At 33.7% G+C, this 18,963-nt stretch overlaps 1 protein-coding gene across 1 annotated transcript in view; it reads right to left on the bottom strand.

Annotated features, from left to right (window-relative positions):
- Phkb (phosphorylase kinase regulatory subunit beta) overlaps positions 1 to 18,963 on the bottom strand; it is a 214,358-nt gene that overhangs the window by 134,758 nt on the left and 60,637 nt on the right. Inside the window, exon 7 of the mRNA XM_033759669.1 lies at positions 17,795 to 17,875. Within this exon, the coding sequence (XP_033615560.1) occupies positions 17,795 to 17,875 (81 nt within the window). The remainder of the gene's footprint in view (positions 1 to 17,794; positions 17,876 to 18,963) is intronic.

Here is an 18,963-nt window from a genome sequence, read left to right as displayed (position 1 = left end):
TTGATTATGACAATTTTGGTCAGTTATTTTGTCACATATTCCTCAAAATCAGATTGGCCAATATTTTTTCATGATTGAACTGATGTCATATATTTTTGACAAAAATATCATGGAAAATAATTCTGTGGTTTTCTTTGTACATCATAGCCCAAGACTGTTGATGTTATTACGTTTTCTTACTGGTAGTGTGACCTTTATGACTTAATTAAGTGGTTTATGCGAGGGTTATCTTCCCTTGCCCATTATATTTAATAAATATTTTATGGAAAATGCTTTCAGACTACATGAATTTTCCTCATATTTTCACCCAATAATTTAAGCATTTGTAAGTGGATCATATTCATAGTACTGCAACTATTATAGTTCTCACCTACAGATTATTTTGTTTTTTCTCCTTCTACATTTATAAATTAGAATCCTACCTTCACATATTTTTTTATGGAGTGCTGCTGAAATGAATGTTTTACGTATGTATCTAAGCGTTTTCCAAATGTTTTGACATCATGGTACATATAAAAATAAGATTTGTATAGCACAGTGAAGTAACTGGGTAAGACACCAAGCTGCCAGAGGTTACTGGCTTGGGTAGCATGGCTAACCCATGCCCCATGAATATGTTTAGAATGAAGGTCTCAGCATGTACCTTGACATATCTCCAACCTGTCTGTGTTACCTTAGTGAGCTTTAATGTAAGGCATACTTTGAAAGCTGAACTGCTCAATCATAGAGAATGTAAATTCAGCTTATCAGGTGCTGTCAAATTACTCTCCAGAGTATTATGAGAACCTATGCCCACCCCAGTAACATGCCAAGTCTTCATTACTTTGCACCCTTTGCTAATACATAGCATTATCCAACTGTTTTATGATACCAATTTGATGGATGTAAAGTGGCATTTAACTAATATTTGAATTTTCCTAATTTCCTATAAGAGGTATTTAATTGATTAGTTAATAGTCTTTATATTCTAGATATATCTTTGGCAGATACTTGTGTTACAAATATCATCTTAAAGTCTAATTTACCTTTTCATCTTCTTTATTGTTGCTTGCTTTTTGATGAACAGATTGTTACTTTAATGAATCAAAATTATCTTTTGTGTGGGTGTAGTTTACACTTACTATGTCTCACTGAAAAAAGCCTCCACTATCTTGAAGTGAGAAAGAAAGTTTCCTATAGTTTCCTCTACAACAGTCATTTTCAAACTGTGAGACAGAAACCCTAAAGGGGTATAAAATCAAAACTATTTTCACTCTCATTCCTTTACAAACATAAAATGTTTTCTAGAGGTTGCAAGGTATGTGATATTGCAACAGACTGAAGGAAAAGCAGGGCATGACAATCCACATATCTTCTGTTATGATAAAAATAAGAGGTGTGATCAAAACTACAGTGAATGCCATACCAAGTGCCATACAACAGAAAGGCAGGCTAGTAAAAACACATCAGTGTGTCCTCATCCACCTATTCACCAGATCTGACACTATGTGACTTCAGGTTCTTCCTCAAAGTCAAAATAGTGAATAAAATAACTCATTTACATTATACTTAATCTTTAGTAATTATTTATTTACAGACAAGTTTTTTGGGTTTTTTTTTTAGAGTAGGAAAAATTTATTGAGGGAAAGAAAGCTTCTATCTAAGAGAGAGAGAAGGGGGACCAGAAAATGGGTTGCCCACTCACTCCACTTCTCCAAGATGTTTTATACAGAAAAGCTATGTGGGAAGGCACTTACAAAGTGGGACAAAACTGTAAGACCCAATGGAAAATTACAAGGTGGGCATGAGGTGGGGCAAAACCATGACCAACCAGTAAGATTACAAGTACAGTCACCCAGGTAATATTGACTAAATGGGGTCAAATGGGGGAGCAAGTCACATAGTAAGCATACAAGGATTTTCAGTAAGGGTGGGGTATTTCCTGGAAAGCTGGGTTAAGACCCTGTCCCCCCACCCAGGTGACTGATACCTATTTAGAATATCAATCACTGCTCTTTATCCCTAGGGGAAGCACAAGGGCATAGCAGTTTCTCTCCTTTTACAATTCTGGCCTTCAGTGAATGTGTCTTGATTGTCCTCCATGTTGGCTCCTTGCTGTGTTGGCTCCTTGAGGGTAGCCCTGTCTAACTGCCTACAAGATATCTAATTAACTTACCTATCTACAATATCCCCCCTCTGAAGAAGTAGCCCTAACTGCTGTGAGGGGGCAAAGGGTGAAGACAGCTCTGGCTACTTCCAACTGAAGAGGGTCCTAGTTGTGATCAGCAGTCAGTTATTCTACAGAGGGTCCATCTAAAGGACCTTGGTAGGTGCCAGGCATTGTCATCTTGGTGCTGCACAGCTTTTAAGTCTGGAGAAGACAAAGCCAAAGAGACAGTTAAGAATGCATGGGCCAAATTATAAGGTCAGCAGGACTGCTATGAAATTAGCCCACAAAGAGGATAAGGAAAAGATCCAGGGGGATTTCAGAATCCAACATAGAAGTTATATAGTTTAGCAATTATGAGCTGTTTACAAGGTCGATCTGGTGGATCCCAGTAAAAGAAGTCTAACACATTTGTTATTGGTTCCATTTGTATTACCGCTTGGAGTTTAGCAGCCTCTAGGCAATACTAAACAAAGCTTTTAAGAAATTAGAGTATGTATAATCTAAGCATGAGCACACTAGAATGAAAGAGCAGGTTGGGGAGAAAGTCACACTTAGAAATTGAACCTGCTGGTCTTAGATTCTTTCATTGATAGAGGTTATCTGTAAGTCTCATACTTTGTCACAAGTCTCTCTAGTTTTAACTGTAAGAGACAATTTGAAGAATAAATTTCACTAAGAAATATAAAACCTTAGCTGAGCTCTTATAGATTTTACCAGTTTTTTTTCCAGTGATCCATAATCATGGTCAGCTACTGGTAGAGCTGAAAACTGCCAGAAGGGGTCAGTGACTGGAGCCCTTTTTATATCTAGCTTTATTACTATAGCATTATTTTATACCTCTTTTGGTTATTCTTTTCTGCTGGGTGTTTAAGACCAAATTAAAGTGAGACCTGGGTCAATCAACATGAACCTCTTGCTATCTATCAAGGTCAGTTAAGTCTCTTCAAGCATTATTTTGGAACCATGCATAGAGCTTCTTCTCAGCTCCTCTGTACAGACAACTTTTTGATTGTCATGTTAATCATATATCCAACTTCGTAGCTAAACAATTTTACAACTTTTAATAGTTTATTTAAGGATCTACTTGTATTTACTGCATAAGCAATAGCATCATTGAAAATACATCTTATATTTTATCTTAATGTTTTGGCTAAGTCATCTGTACAATATATGTATATAATAAATATCCTTTTCTTATTTCTGAATTTAAAAGTTCTTCTAACAACTTGTTATAGTTTAAATCTAAAATGGACTCCACAGCCTCATGTGTTTGGAAGGTGAATGAATTAAGGAGTAACAGTTGGCTTGCTGTGGGGAACTAGGGTCTGATGGAGAAGACTAATCAGTGGGGGTGTGGCCTGGAAGGTTTATCTCCCTCCCCAGCTCCTCCCTTTTCCCTCTGCAAGTAAAAAAGAAGCTCTCAGTCCCTTTCCGCTGTGCCATGCTGTTTCTTCTTTAGAGCTGGCCAATCACAGACTGAAACATGAGCCAAAATAAACCTCTCCTTCTTTAAGTTGTGGGTGTTGAGTCTTGTGTTCTGCAACAAGAAAAGTATGTAAAACTAAATATGATATGCAAATATCTTCGCAGATACACATTTTTAAATTAAGGAAATTCCATTTCATTCTTCTAAGAATGCTTTTTAAATGCTAGTGATGTAGCTCAGTGGCAGAATACTTGTCCTGGGTCCAATCACTAGTATGTATAAATAAATAAATAAATAAGTAAATAAGTAAATAAATAAATAAATAAAATGGTTTTATGAAGAGATAATGCATTTTGGCCCAGTACTTTTCCTACCCCTACTGAGGTGATCAAATGTTTATTTCCTTTAATTTGCCCTGAGAGATTACATTAATGTGTTATTTTGAATAATCTTCATTTCTTGGATTATATACTCCTTGGCTCTGGCACATGAGGCTAGCTGATCACTAATATCTATGTCCTCATTTTCTTTCTAAGATAATCTTTATTTTAATGTTACAAGGCTCCCAGAAGCAGCTGTAGTTATGTGACCAGGTCCTAGCCAATGAGATCAAGCCTCTATACACTTTTAAAAGCCTTTCTCTATCTCAGTTCTTGCCAGTAGACATAATACGAAGAGAATGGCAGTTATACTAAAATTACTTGAATAACGTTCCATGTTAAAGACTTCAGAGCAGGAGAAAGTGATTATATATACTTGATGACACTGATCAGCTCTTGTTAAAGCCCAGTACTTCCGAACTTTTGGTGCAGGAAATAAAACCTTTATTTATTAAAACTAGTGTTATTGGGTTTGTTTGATTTATTTTTATAGCCAAAAGCAACTTTAAATAATACTTTACCCCTGGTTCATTCACATTCTTTTTTGTTGGGACCTAGTGCTTGTGAGGCAGGTGGCAGCACCACCTGCTAAATCCCAGGCCCATTCACACTCGTAATATCTTCCTCTTCTCCTTGTTAACCGGAGTTGGTTTACAAGTTATTTAGGATCTTAACCTTTTCTGTCCAATAAATCAAAAGCAATATATTTGTCATTCTCTATTGTACCATGTTATTTGAATTTGCTACACTGAATCATCTCTTTTGCACTTAGGAATTTGGGTTTTTACCAAGTTTCCCCAAAAACATACTTTCTAGAAGTCAGGGATTTTTGTCTTCATCACTCTTTATTGCTAATATCTAGGAAAATAACTTCCACATTGCAGAGGCTCAATATGTTTGTTTAATGAACAAATATTAGACCAAAAAATACATGCAAAATGAAAAATTACAGGGAGATTGGCCTAAAGTTTGACTTTTCATACCAATGGGGTCAATTTTATAAAATTATAGAAGCCTCATAAAAATTTATTGGGAAGCTTTCTCTGTTTGATAGGTAAAAGTTCTCTGTTACTTAGGCTTTAGTAAAATCTGCTTATAAAACAAGCTGGAACTGTTCTCCTTTTTTCAATAAGATGAAGGAGAGGGAAGATTTTTAACTAATGATTTTCATTTTCATTAAAGATTATAGGTCCTGCATTTCTAAGGAGGTCCAAATTTGTTCTTAAGGAGGTTGAGAGTGAAAAAAAAAACTTAGATGTTACAATAATGTACAGCCTTGCAAAGCTCAGCTGGACCTGACAATCTTATTTCTCAGTATTTAAATTCTCTCATTAACAAAAAAATAATTTAAATACCTTTTTCCTCCTTGGGGGTTTACAACAACAAAAAGGTTTTGAAACACCATTATGAGTCTATTTATTTCTTTTTATATTTCTTCTTAAATTAGTTTCAGTATCTGAATTAGTTTGCTTGGGCTACCATACATATACCAGAGAGTGGGTGGTTCAAATGATAGAAATTTAGTTTTGAAAGTCAGAAGTATAAGATCAAGATGTCAGCAAATTGAGTTCCTTCTAAGGCCTCATTCCTTAGCTTGAAGATGGCCATCTATTTGCTGAGGCCCAAGTCCCTGATATCTCTTAGTATGGCCCTATGTTCCTGGAAACTCTTTGTGTTTCTAAATTTTTCATCTGCTGAAGACACAGTGAGATTTGACTAGAGCACATCCAAAGGCCTCATTTTAACTCACTTACTTTTTCAAGGCCCAGCCTTTAAAAGACTATATATCTACAAATATATTCATGTTTTGTGCTAGTAGGGGTTAGGTCTTCCACACAAAAAGTCTGAGGGGGACACAAGAAAGTCTATAACAGTAACTTATTGCTTTCCTAGAACCCAGTCCATTGAGATAGCTTTAAAATTTATTGTCACATAATTTCTTAAGGTAAATTCTGTTTTTTAAAAATATCTACTTATATATAGTTAAATCCTTTTCATTGACAATATTGTTTATCAGTTCACTATTCTTTTCCTGCCTACCAGAATTTTTAAAAGTTTGGAGTATATCTTCAGTCTTTTTGTTTAATAAAAAGGGGCTGTTTTTGTTGAGAATCTCTTTTCTACCTTTCTATTTTACAACATTCTTTTCATATCTTTATTTCTTCCTTCTTGTTTTTTTTTCCCTTTTTGGTTTTTATTAAGGTACTCTTTTGTAACTTCACAAAAATAGATATTTAACTTAGTAACTTTTCATCATGACTTTTTTGTTTTTATGAGCATTCATTTAAAACTGCCCATAGTAACAAGTTAGCTACATTCAAAAAGTATTGTTGTTATGTTTTTATTATCATTCCTTGTTATTTCTCAATTTCTAAATTCACTCCTTTAAAACTTTACATATTACATTGCCTTTTTTTTCTAAGAAGGGCATTTATTGGACATCTATTAGCTACTAACTTCTAAATTCAGTGTAGTCAGAGAACACAGCCACTGATTCTTTGATATACATTTAGTCATTGTGAAAATCACTGAGACCAACTGCTATTCAAATAATCTGTATCATACTTTACTTCACAGTAAATACAATAGTTAATTTAACTCTGCTGATGTTCCCTTCTAAAGAATACTGGTGTCTTTCAAATCTCTAACATTTTGTATACATTAAAGGGCTATCAGGTTAATTTTCACATAGAATTCTTCCACTGAGGTTAAAATAAACAAAACTATACATATATAAAATCTATGATAATGAATATATTTATAAAAGAAAATATGTAACATAATTTTTTCTGATATTTATCTAGAGCTGTTCTACTTCCTGCTTAGTGTATCACAAAAAGCTTTAGAGACAATCATCTCAAATGGTTTTCACCATTTATGCACATAAACAACAAAATCCTGTAATAGGGATAAATGACATGATAAAGCCATAGTTGTAGTGTAATATTAGTACTTACACTGTCTATACAAAAATAAGTGTTATAGTAAGCAACTGATGGGGGTCTGAAATGAGGTACATAATAGGCAGTGTATATGTGACCACATCCCAATTAAAGCCTTGGTCAACAAGCTCCTCAGGAGTTTAAGGTAGACAACATTTCATATGCATTCCCACAATTCCATGTTGTTCTCTATGAACACATAAGGGCACCTGGAAGCTTACACTTAAGATTTTCCAGACCTGTTCAATGCAACTTTTCCCTTAGCTGACTTTTCTTTGTATTCCTTTATTGCAATAAATTTTAGTCATGACTATGACTATATGTTGAATCCTGTGAGTTCTCCATCTTGGGTACTCATTACAGAGCACCATTCACTTATTTGTATGGCACACAGAAGCAAAAAATTCAAGCAATGATATATAAATGGCGTTAAGATCTAAAACAGTGAGGAACAGACTCTGCTCAAAAGCATTGGTTCCTTTTAAGTAACAGCTCAGATGAAGATAGTCCTCAGAATGCTAGTAGACATGAAAGTAGTCCCAAATCATGAGTTTGGATTAAATGGTTTTTGCCACAAATTTCAATAATTACTAACTCAAACTAAACCTTCGCTCATATAAAGTAGTATGACGCTAATTTATTGTCAAAAGTACTTTTTAGAATTCTTTCTCCATGAAAACCACAAAGCCCAAGTGACTATTTCACCTCTCATGATCTTGAGCTGTTTCCAGGGGCCCTTTTTTATCATGTACAGCTGACACTCTTGCTCCCTATTTGATCAAGATAATACAATCAGAGTGGGACTCAACCTTTACATTCATCACCATACAAACACACATACACATTACATTCACATTCATTCCCTGTCATACCATCTGAACCATTAGGGTCCTTGTTTAAGTACTAATATTACCTCCACTTTTGCACTTTATCTCATCCTACTTTACCTAATCAAGAACTGTGCTCTTTTAATTATCCTTTTTCTGTTCCAAATCATCAAATTTTACATCTATATCTTTCCAATCTGTCCATCCACTACTCTAAACAAAATCTCCCTGACTCTGTATGCTCTTCTAACTACTACTCCATTTCTGTGTTTCCCTTTCCAAGAAAACTATTTATGAGTTATTTCTATGTTTTTGAAGTCAGAGTTGTTCCAAATAAACTATGACTATTATGTTCACCAATGACCTCACGCATGCTACTGGCATAATCCTGATTTATGTTTATTATCCTAGAATAATTATTATCAGGGTCCCATTTTCACTCTCAGAAGTAAACTGGTTTAAAAATTAATTATATAATTGATCACCTCACTAATAACAACAGTGCTAAAAACAATGGTCAATTTTCACTTGTTTCACTTGACTTCTTGATATTACCAGATAGATAATTATTCCCTCCTCTTCTTCCATTAGCTTCTGCTTTACTCCATTCTTCTTTTTCACTGATTTTTTTCTCTTCAACTTCCTTTGCTGAATACTATCATATGTTACACTGATACGCTCAGAAATTAGTCTTTCCCTTTCCCAGCTATGCTCACATTTCGAGTAATCTTACCTAGTTCCATGGATTCAAGCTACCGACAGCAAAATTCATGCTTCTAGATCAGCCTTCTTTACTGAAATTCGGCCTGGGTATCTAACTGCCAGTAAGGCATGTTTCCTTCAATGTCTAATAGACACCCCAAATTTAACATCTGAACACCAAGCTCCCAATTGTTATCCATACTAACTCTATACAGCCTAAACCTTTTCTCCTATTTTTCTACTGTATCTGTTCATAATACCAACCATTTATTCAGGAAGATCCACAACTACAGTGTTATCTTTTAACTCTTTTTCTCTCACACTACTTATCCATTCATGAGCTAAACATACTGACTCCACCTGTATTTTACTTGTATATCTGAAGTGAAATCTCTTCTACTGCCATGCATCATGCTAGTCTAAGCTATAGGCATTCTTCCTCTTGATTACTAAAATAATGAAACAAATCCTTCTTATTTTGTTCTAGTCTTCCTATAGTTTATTCTTTATACTGAAAAGTTATATCTTTAAAACATAATTTAAACTTTAGTATTTTTTTGCCTTAAAATGCTCCATGGCGTCCCATCACACTTGGAATAAAATGCTACATCTTTATTATGCCCCTGACTACTTACAAGCAATCTCTACCACTCTTGGACTGTTAACGCCACTTCAACTGTGAATAACTTTTAATTATACCTAAATCATGGCAAGCACACTCAATTCAGAGATTATATATATTTTCTTTTCCCTCTGCCTGAGTCATCTTCTCCACGAGCTTGCATAACTTGTTATATTCAGTCTTTATATTATATTCAGTTATATAATATATATTCAGTCTTTGCTTGAATGCTGAATATATATTCAGCATTATATTCAGTCTTTGCTTGAAAACTTCCATAAATTGTACTTACAACAATTCCTCTATTTTATACTTCTTCTTCACAGTTTCTTTAAAAAAATTATGTATCACTGACCATACACTGAATTATTAATGTTGTTTTCTTGCTACAATGTGAACTTACATAACATTATAGAGTAATCTCTTTTCTCATTGCTACTGTTTTACAGTTTGGTCCATTATAGAAATTCAATAAATAAATTAAATAAAGGCATGATTCACGCAAGATACATGGATAAATACAGGCATCCATACATCAACAATCTATTAACCTTGGGGCATCTGAGCTGCCTGCACAGCTTGAAAATGATGCTATTATGTGACATATGTGCCACTCATATCTGTGCAGGTTAAAATTTAACACTTACTGGCAGGATTGAGAATGGACTCTTGAGTCAGATCATTTGGTTTATATCCCAGCCTTATCACTTACTCCATATGCAACCTTAAACAACCCACTTAATTGCTCTTTGCTATATGCTTTGGTCATTTAGAAAATGAAAATATAACTGTACCTGATTATGTTGCTGTAAATATTAAATTAGTCTATATATTTAATGCAAAGCACTTTGAACAGTGACAAGACATAATAAATGCTACAGAAATATTATCAATTATTATGTTTTATATATATTATATATATATATATAAAATTTAGAAGCAAAGACAATATCTTTCCATTTTTAGAAAAATACTTACAGTTTTGAGCAACTTCCTCATTTTTGTGTTTATACTGCTGATAAGCAGAGTCTAAGAATACAAGGCCTACCTCTAAAATTATTCATAAGAGAGATATATGTGAACTTTTAAAAGTCAGAAATTCCTCAAATTTAGCTTGATAAACATTTCATACCAAAGGTAAAATCTGTAACACAGAAGTTTATATACAATAAATAGAAGCCAGAAAAAATACTGCCAATATTTTAAAGAAAATATGTACACAATTCAAAAGTAAAAAATTAAATGAGTATGAATAAAATATCTATCTATAAATAAAAACCTCAGAATATAAAGTGGAAAAATCACATTAATAGTCCAACTATTGCTTAATATAGCTGGCTGGGTTACAATTGTACCTAACTCAGTATTTAAGCCCTTCTGTAGTCTCCTCCTACATTGAACAGGGCAAGATTGTGTAACAGGACATTATAAAGGATGTAGCATGACTTCTGGGGCTAGGTCATAAAAAAACACTACACACCCATTTTGCTCTTTTGGATTCTTGCTCTAAACAAATTCAACTGGCATGTTATAAAGACACTCAGGAAGCAATACAGATAACTAGGGAGAAGGTGAGACCTCCTGATAACTCCTTGACAGCCATATTAGTAATGACTTTGGGCCTCATTAAACCTTTCAGATGAGCACAGACCCTAGAGACAACCTCATGTGAAACCCTGAATGAACAACTCCCGATATTAGCTGTCCCCAAATTCTAAGCCATTAAGTGTTGAGATAAAAAAAAATTTACTCTCTTAAGCCATTAAATTATGAAGTCAGTCAGTACACAGCAATAGATAACCCCTGTAATAATAAGAAAATTTAGTATTTCTGGAAAGATGGCTGAGAGGTAAAGAGCAACAAATCAACCTCTCTAAGATTCAGAATCCAGACACTGGAATAAAATGACTTGGGAAAAAAAAGTAGGACCCCAGAAAGCTTGAAATCACAGAAAAAAAAAAAATCTCCCATTTTTTCTTTGCTTTTTTTTCTTGATCTTTTTGTGCCCTTATAAGTATGAATATTGTTTTAGTCCAATTTATTATGGGTTTTTTATTTTCCTTCTTTGTTTCCCTCATCTCCTTCGCCTGTTTCCTGAAACTTGGGTATTCTTTCTCTGTCCTTCAGCCTTGCTTCTAATCTGTCTCTACTTTTATTTGTCTATTTTTCCTCAAATCCATTTAAAAGTTTCTCCCTTGAGGGTAAAATCACTCTACTGTGGGTGTATTTACTATATATAATTTTCTGACATGTTTTAGATCTTGTTATGTAACTACAAATCTTATACCTATGGTTAAAGATAGTAAATCAGCCATTATCACAGTTTATCATTTTCTAGATTGTGCTCCATGCTATTCTGAATACCAATTAGCCAAGGTGACAGAGTTGTTGTGTTCAGTTGTTCTTCCTTATATACCAATACTGAGATTGTGTGGGAGTCATAAATAATACCACAGTCCAGTAGAAATGAACTAGGTGCTAGGCAAAACAGACAGGGGCCCTCTTATCCCTAATAAATCAAAGAGGCAGGATCTTGGGACAGACTCAAAAGCCAAAAGTCACCTACATCTAGAAGACATCTCTGAAAAGTAGTTATTTCATAAAGAGATCTCCATGCTAGTGATAAAGTTATCTACCATAAGCAATTTACAAGCACTGACACAGAAAACAACTTTCAAAAACAGAAAATGAGAAAACAAGGAAACAAGATGCAACCCCAGAGTTCCACCTCACCCAAGGCAAATCCAGGGGGCATTGAGATAGAAATCAAAAGCCACCATGCTGAACTTTCTGAAATAGAAGAAGCAGAAGTAACAAAACAGATCAATGAGAATCTAGAAAAAAAATCAGAAATAATTACACAGATAACTATGACCATAATGATGGACACAGTGAATCTAGAGTAGATACAGATTTTTAAAAATAGCAGAGTTTAGGTAAGTGATAGAACACATGAATGCCCATCATAGGAAAGAACTGTATTGCATAGACAGATATCTAGGAGATTAAAAATCCTATTGAAGGTATATGCAGGAGAATCAACCATTGTGAAGACAGAATATCAGATCTAGAACACAGGTTTTCAGTTAGTGATCATGAAATGAAAGACTTCTTAAGAATAGCAAATGGGCTGAGGATTTAGCTCAGTGGTTCCATCACCCGCCTTGGAAGCTCAAGGTCCCAAGCTTAATCCCTGGAATCAAAAAAAAAAAAGCAAGGAACTCCATGCCTGCCTCACAAGTGCAAGGTCCTGAGTTTGATCCCTGGTACAAAAAGAAAAAAACAAAAAACAGGGCCGGGGATTTAGCTCAGCAGTTCGGTGGCCTGCCTTGCAAGCGCAAGGACCCAAGTTCAATCCCCAGTACCAAAAAACAAAACAAAACAAGGAACCATGAAAATCAATCCAAAATATGCTAGATGATAAAAAGAAGAATAACGTAAGATTAATTGGAATCAGTGAAATATGAAAAGATAGCTCGAAGGACATAAAACACTTCACAGAAGTAATGGCAGAAAACTTCCCAAAGCATGAAAAAAGAATGTGATATACAGATAAGTGAAGCATACAGAACTTCAATTAGCCATGATCAGAAAAAAAACTACACCAATGCATATAACAGTCAAGATTCCAGAAATTCAACACAAGAACAGAGTATTAAAAACTGCAATGGAATATTACTCAGCCATAAAGAGCAAGAGAATAGATTCATTCATAGGAAAATGGATACATATTGAAGATATACTCCTAAGTGAAATAAATAAGTCACACATGTGTAAATATCAAATAGTTTCCCTGGTGTGAATATTCTGCAACAATGCATAAGATTCTAATAAGATTACTGACATTTAGAAATTTGAAGAAAGGAGCTAAAGGTGTAGGGAAGGTGTGATGCGTAGGGGAAGAACAAAAAGGGAAAAGAAAAAAATGTGAGAGAATGAAAAGATGAAAATAAAGTGTTTGTAGATGGGGAGGGGAGGAGGAGGTGAAGGGAGGGCAGAGGTAAGGGGAAAAAATGAGAATCAAGACTTGCCATGTAGAGGTACATTATCCCAACAATGAATGTAACTGTACTGTATCCCTAAAATGTACCAATAAACTCAATAAAATTAAAAAAAAACTGCTATAGAAAAGAAACAAATCACTTATAAAAGAAAACCCATCAGAATCTCAACACAAACGCTCAAGTCTAGGGCAGCTTGGAGTGAAGAATTTGAAGCCTTAAAAGAAAAGAACCTACAGCTCATACTGATGTACCCAGCTACATTATCTTGCAAAACGGATAGAGAAATAAGATGAAGAGCATCTGAAGAAATTCATGACCACAAAACCAGCACTCAAATAAGTTCTGAAGGATATTCTAGAAGAAGACAACGGAACAAAAATTCCATGAATCCCAATGGAATGAATCTACCAGACAAGTCAAGAAATTAAACAATGGGGAGAGAAAGGGAACCAATAAAAGGAAAATAATATGACAAAGATAATTCAATACATATCAATTATAACCATCAATGTAAAAGGTCTCAATGCACCAATCAAAACAGGCTGGCTGAATGGATCAAGAAACAAGATTCAACAACATTCTGCACATAATAAACACATTTAACTCAAAAAGAAATTTATAGACTGAAAGTTCAAGGATAGAAAACAAGTTACGATGTGAAAAAAACCCAAAAAGGTATTCCACATGCAGACAATGATTTTAAGCTAAAACTGATCAGAAGAAATTAAAAAAGGCCACTACATATTTGTTAAGGGAACAATCCAAGAAGAAGAGATAAAAATTCATTAATATATATGCACTAAATGCCAGAGCACACAACTGTATAAAATAAACATTAATGGATATGAAAAATCAGATAAGCACTAATACAATTGTAATGGGGGACTTCAATGCCTCACTGACACAAATAGATCAACTAGACAAAAAAAAATCAATAAATATCAGCACTGAAGCAAACCCTTGAATAAATGGACACAGTACATATCTACAGAGTGCTCCACCCCACAACAGAAGACACATTTTTGTCAGCTTCAAGTAGAACTTTCTCCAAAAGAAATTACATACTAGCTCATAGAAGATGCTTAAATGCAAAGGAACTGAAATTATCCCATGGATATTATCAGATCATAGTAAAATGAAGTTGGAAGTCAATGGCAAAAGAAATAGCACTCTCCTGAATAACCAATAGGTCACATATGAGATTACAGAAGAAATTACTTTCTACAATTAAATGCCAATGCCAATATGATTTAATGGAGTTTAAGGGATGCAATGAAAGCAATCCTATAAAGGAAATTTATGCTGCTAAATTCCTACAGCACAAAAATAGAGGAAGCTTAAGTAAATAACATAATGTTGAACCTCAAGCTTCTAGAAAAAGAAGAGTAAGTTAAATCCAAAGCACATACAAGGGAGGAAATTACAAAGATCAGAGTAGAAATTAATGCAACTGAGACTAAAAAAAAACAATACAAAGAATCAATGAATTGAAAAGTTAGTTGTTTGAAAGATCAAATAAAATTAACACTTAGCCAATGTTATCAAAAAAAGAGAGAAAAAAAGACTCAAATCCATGCAATTAGGAATGAAAAAGATAAAATCACAACAGATCCTGCAGAAATCCAGAAAATCATCAATATCTATTTCAAGAATCAGTACTCTAACGAGACAGAAAGCACAGAATAAATAGACAGATTCCTAGATACATATGAACGACCAAGTTGAAAAAAGATATAAAAATTCTTATAACCCAGGATCAGTCAATGAAATTAAAAAAGTAATCTAAAAAAAACTACCAACAAGGAAAAGCCCAAGTTCTGACTGATTTACTACTGAACTCTATAAGAACTTTACAGATGATCTAATGCTATTATTCTTCAAACTATTTAATGAAATTGAAAAAGAAGCAATACTCCCAAACTCATTCCTGGAAGCAAGAATTACCCTAATAACAAAACCAGAGAAGAATCCAACCAAAAAGGAGACGTACAGGCCAATCTCATTAATAAATATAGATGCAAAAATCCTCAATAAGACACTGACAAACAGAATGCAACAAATCATCAAGAAGATCAAACACCATGACTAAACAGGATTTATCCCAGGGATGCAGGGATGATTCAACATATGCAAATTGACAAATGTGATACACAACATTAACATAATCAAGGACAAAGTCACATGATTATTTCAAAGAACACACAAAAAAAGCATTTGACAAAGTCCAACACTCATTCAGGATAAAAACATTAAAGAAAAGTGGAACAGAAGGCCTTTATTTCAATCTGATAAAAGCCATCTATTTCAAACCAATAGCCAACATCATCCTAAATGCCCCAAACCAAAAGTTTTCACACTGAAATCAAGAGTAAGATAAGAATGTACACTGTCACACTCCCATTCAATATAGTCCTGGAAACATTAGCCAGAGCAATTAGACCAGAGAAAAACATAAAAGGAATGTGGATAGGAAAGAAAGAAGTTAAAGTATCATTCTTTGTGGATGACATAATTAATACTCTACATAGAAGACCCTAAAAACAATTAATAACCAAGTTTCTTAGCATAGCAGGATATAAAGTCAGCACTACAAAATCAATAGCATTCTTGTACGTGAATAACAAACTCAATGAGAGAAAAATTAAGGAAACAACGCATTTCATAACAGCATCAGGCAAAACAAAAGACAGGAATCATTCTAATAAAGAAAGTAAAAGACCTTCACATTGAAAATTATTGTAATATGAAAGAGAGCAAAAAGGATATCAGAAAATGGAACGATATCCCTTGTTCTTAGATAGGCAAGGACCAATATATTAAAAATGGCTATACTTCTAAAACTATTACACAGATGTAATCCAATCTCAATCAAAATGCCAATAGCATACCTCATGGAACTAGAGGAAACAATTCTAAAATTCAAATGGAACCAGAAAAGGCCTACACAGTAAAAGCAATTCTTCGTACTGCCCTAAGATCTGAATGCGACGAGGTATTGAAGAAGCGATGGCTTACAAACTTGCGAAACCAGGGCCTAAGGGACTTTCAGAAAACATAATGGACCAAAGTCATATCACTTTTGGCAGGATTAAATACTCAGATCTAGAGAAAAGTAACTTTATTCACAAAAAGATTTTAACATTGACCTCTTGGCTATCTTTTTATATATTCTGGATACGTTAAGTAGAATCTCAAAGAAAACGATGGTGAAAAATGGTATTTTATTATCATAGGATATTAAAGTATACATGATAAATCTATTAATATTAGCTATGTAATAATTTTATATGTACAATATAAATACAATAAGGCCAAGAAAAAGCATATGAAAGCTTAAGATAAAAATAAGTTAAGAAATATCATATTGACAAATAATGACAGCAGGCAAGGATCAATAATGAAATAAGGTATAGGTTTAGAAAGTGGAAAATAAATTTCAAATTAAAATTCCAAACTAAGTAAAACCATTGCTATGACACTTTCAACATTACCTTTGTTTCAAGTAATATTAGCGCAAAATCACTTGCAAACAACAGTAGTTAACATTTATTGCAAATGGTTATCACACTGTGTTCCTCTGGCACCTGACATATTTCTCATAGTGCCTAGAAGCCTATACGGGTGAAAAGAAATGAGAAGCTAAACAGGATGGTGCTAGACACCCTTCTCTCTTCTGCCATAGTCATACCTCTTTTATTTGTTTGGTATTTTACAATGCTGCTTATGATTGTCTGTAATAGAAATTTTCCAGCTATTCCTCTATTGAAAAGGCTTGAATATAATTATTTTACAACACTGCAAAACTGAGTGATTTAGATAAAACACGAAATTACTGATGAGTCAAATACAAGAAACTATAATACTGTTTTCTTATACTTTTCTTATTATTTACCTGCATTTCTAAAGACTTGGCTTACAAGACTATAAACTACTACAGGCTTACACGTACCCCAATTCAAACAGTGGCCAAGGATGACTCTGAATTTGATGTAGTGATTCTCCTTGTATAGGAAAGGAATAACAAGTATGCATGACATACCTAGTTTCTGATAGAATTATCACTGTGTGTACCATCAAGTGATAAAAGCTCTCTTGCTTCCATGCGGCACACTGCAGCCTGTCAGCATGTGTGCTTGTGTTTGTGCAAGCATTAATGTGTGTGAAAGAAAAGCCTCTCAACTAGGGGTATAAATTCTTTTTTTTTTTGTATCAGGGATCAAACTCGGGTCCTTGCACTTGAAGGCATGCAGCAGAACCATTGAGCTAAATTCTCAGCCCTAGGGGTATAAATTCTTTACAATTTTGCTAATGAAAACTAAGAATATGATATTTGTTTTCTGAAAAAAATGAAGAATCTTACTGAAGCCTTACAAATAACATATGATAAAAATGTCTTTAGCATTTAAATGTCTGAGTTGTGAAAAGCAATGGTGTGAAAAAAGACATTAATTTAGAAAAATCCATAAATCCTACTTTATTTTCATTAAAATTTTCTGAAAGTTACATGTTTTTCTTTCAGATCATCTGAAATACAGCCTTAATAGGAGTTAAGTTTTACACCTGTGCTCCCTTTTAAAGTGAACTACATTAAAAACATTATTTTTGAAACAATATCCAAAAACTAATATCTTATTATATGAAATATAAGCATAATCCATTTTATGAAACCAAAAATAAATCTTTAAAACTAAAAGGAAAAGATATTCTCAGTGTTCGTAGTATAGAATTTAGGAAAATCATACCTCATCAGTGTTATAGATAATCTGGAGTCCTGAAGAAATCATTTCCACAAGATAAAGGAGATAGAGTGACACTGCATTTATCTGAAAATAAACAGTAATATTAAAAGGTTAAATGAAAACAAATATTATGTAAAGAAATTAAATGTAAAAGCTAAAAGTACAAGTCATTTGCTCTAACAGTACCATGTAAAAACTATTTCTTTTTCCTATTATGATATAAAGGAGCTACAGATTTAGTTCATAATGAAATCTGTTTTGTATGTAAAATTGAAAAATCATCAAATTCATTGCATTGTGTTAACACTTGATAAGGGAAATGGCCTCAATTAGAATTGTTAATACTACATAACATTTGTTCATAAGATTTATCTTCAAACTTGGTCTAAAATCTTTCCACTTTAGAGTAGTTTTGTTTCACAGAAGCTTTATAATATCCCTTCATCTGTATATGTAAATGAAAAGTTATTTGGAAAGACTTTATTACTATGTGAGAACTAAATAAACACCAGGAAGTATATCTTGAAACCAGTTATATTTCAGACAAAACAGTATTTATGTAAACAACTTCAGAAACCCATTAATTTTAGTAAATGGTATAACATATAACATAGAATATATTTATAAACAAATTACTTTTATGAACAAAAATGGGATAGACTTTTAGTTCATTAGTCTCTTTAAAATAGACATCATATAATCTAATTAAAAAGACAACATCCACCTTCACAAAAAAAGATTCTCATAAAATTCTGAATGGAACGTATAAGCTGCGTCATGTAAATAATCACTAAAGTTACATGCTATGACATGTTGAATTTTCCATGTCAACTTCACTGAATAAAGGGATACCCACAAAATTAGTAGAATATTATTTCTAGGTATGGCTGTGAGGTATTTCCAGAAGAGATTGGGAGCTGAGTCAGTGGACTGAGTGGGGAAGGTCCACTCTCCATGTGGGTAGGCACTATCTAACTTGTTGAGGTCCCAGATGCAATAAAAATATAGAGGAAGGGTACATTTCTGCCCTCTCTTCCAAAGCCAGAGTATTCTCCTTTCCCTCTTTCCCAATTTTTTTTTTTGTTGTTGTTTTTTGAGACAGGGTCTATTTAGTTGACACTGACCTGGAGCTCACTATGTAGCTCAAGCTGGTCTTGAATTCACAGCGATCC

This window comes from Fukomys damarensis, unplaced genomic scaffold, assembly GCF_012274545.1.
Source record: "Fukomys damarensis isolate Sample0158 unplaced genomic scaffold, DMR_v1.0_HiC HiC_scaffold_37, whole genome shotgun sequence".
Taxonomy (NCBI): domain Eukaryota; kingdom Metazoa; phylum Chordata; class Mammalia; order Rodentia; family Bathyergidae; genus Fukomys; species Fukomys damarensis.
Note: the sequence above shows the minus strand (reverse complement) of the source record. Positions and strands in the feature narration are given on the sequence as shown.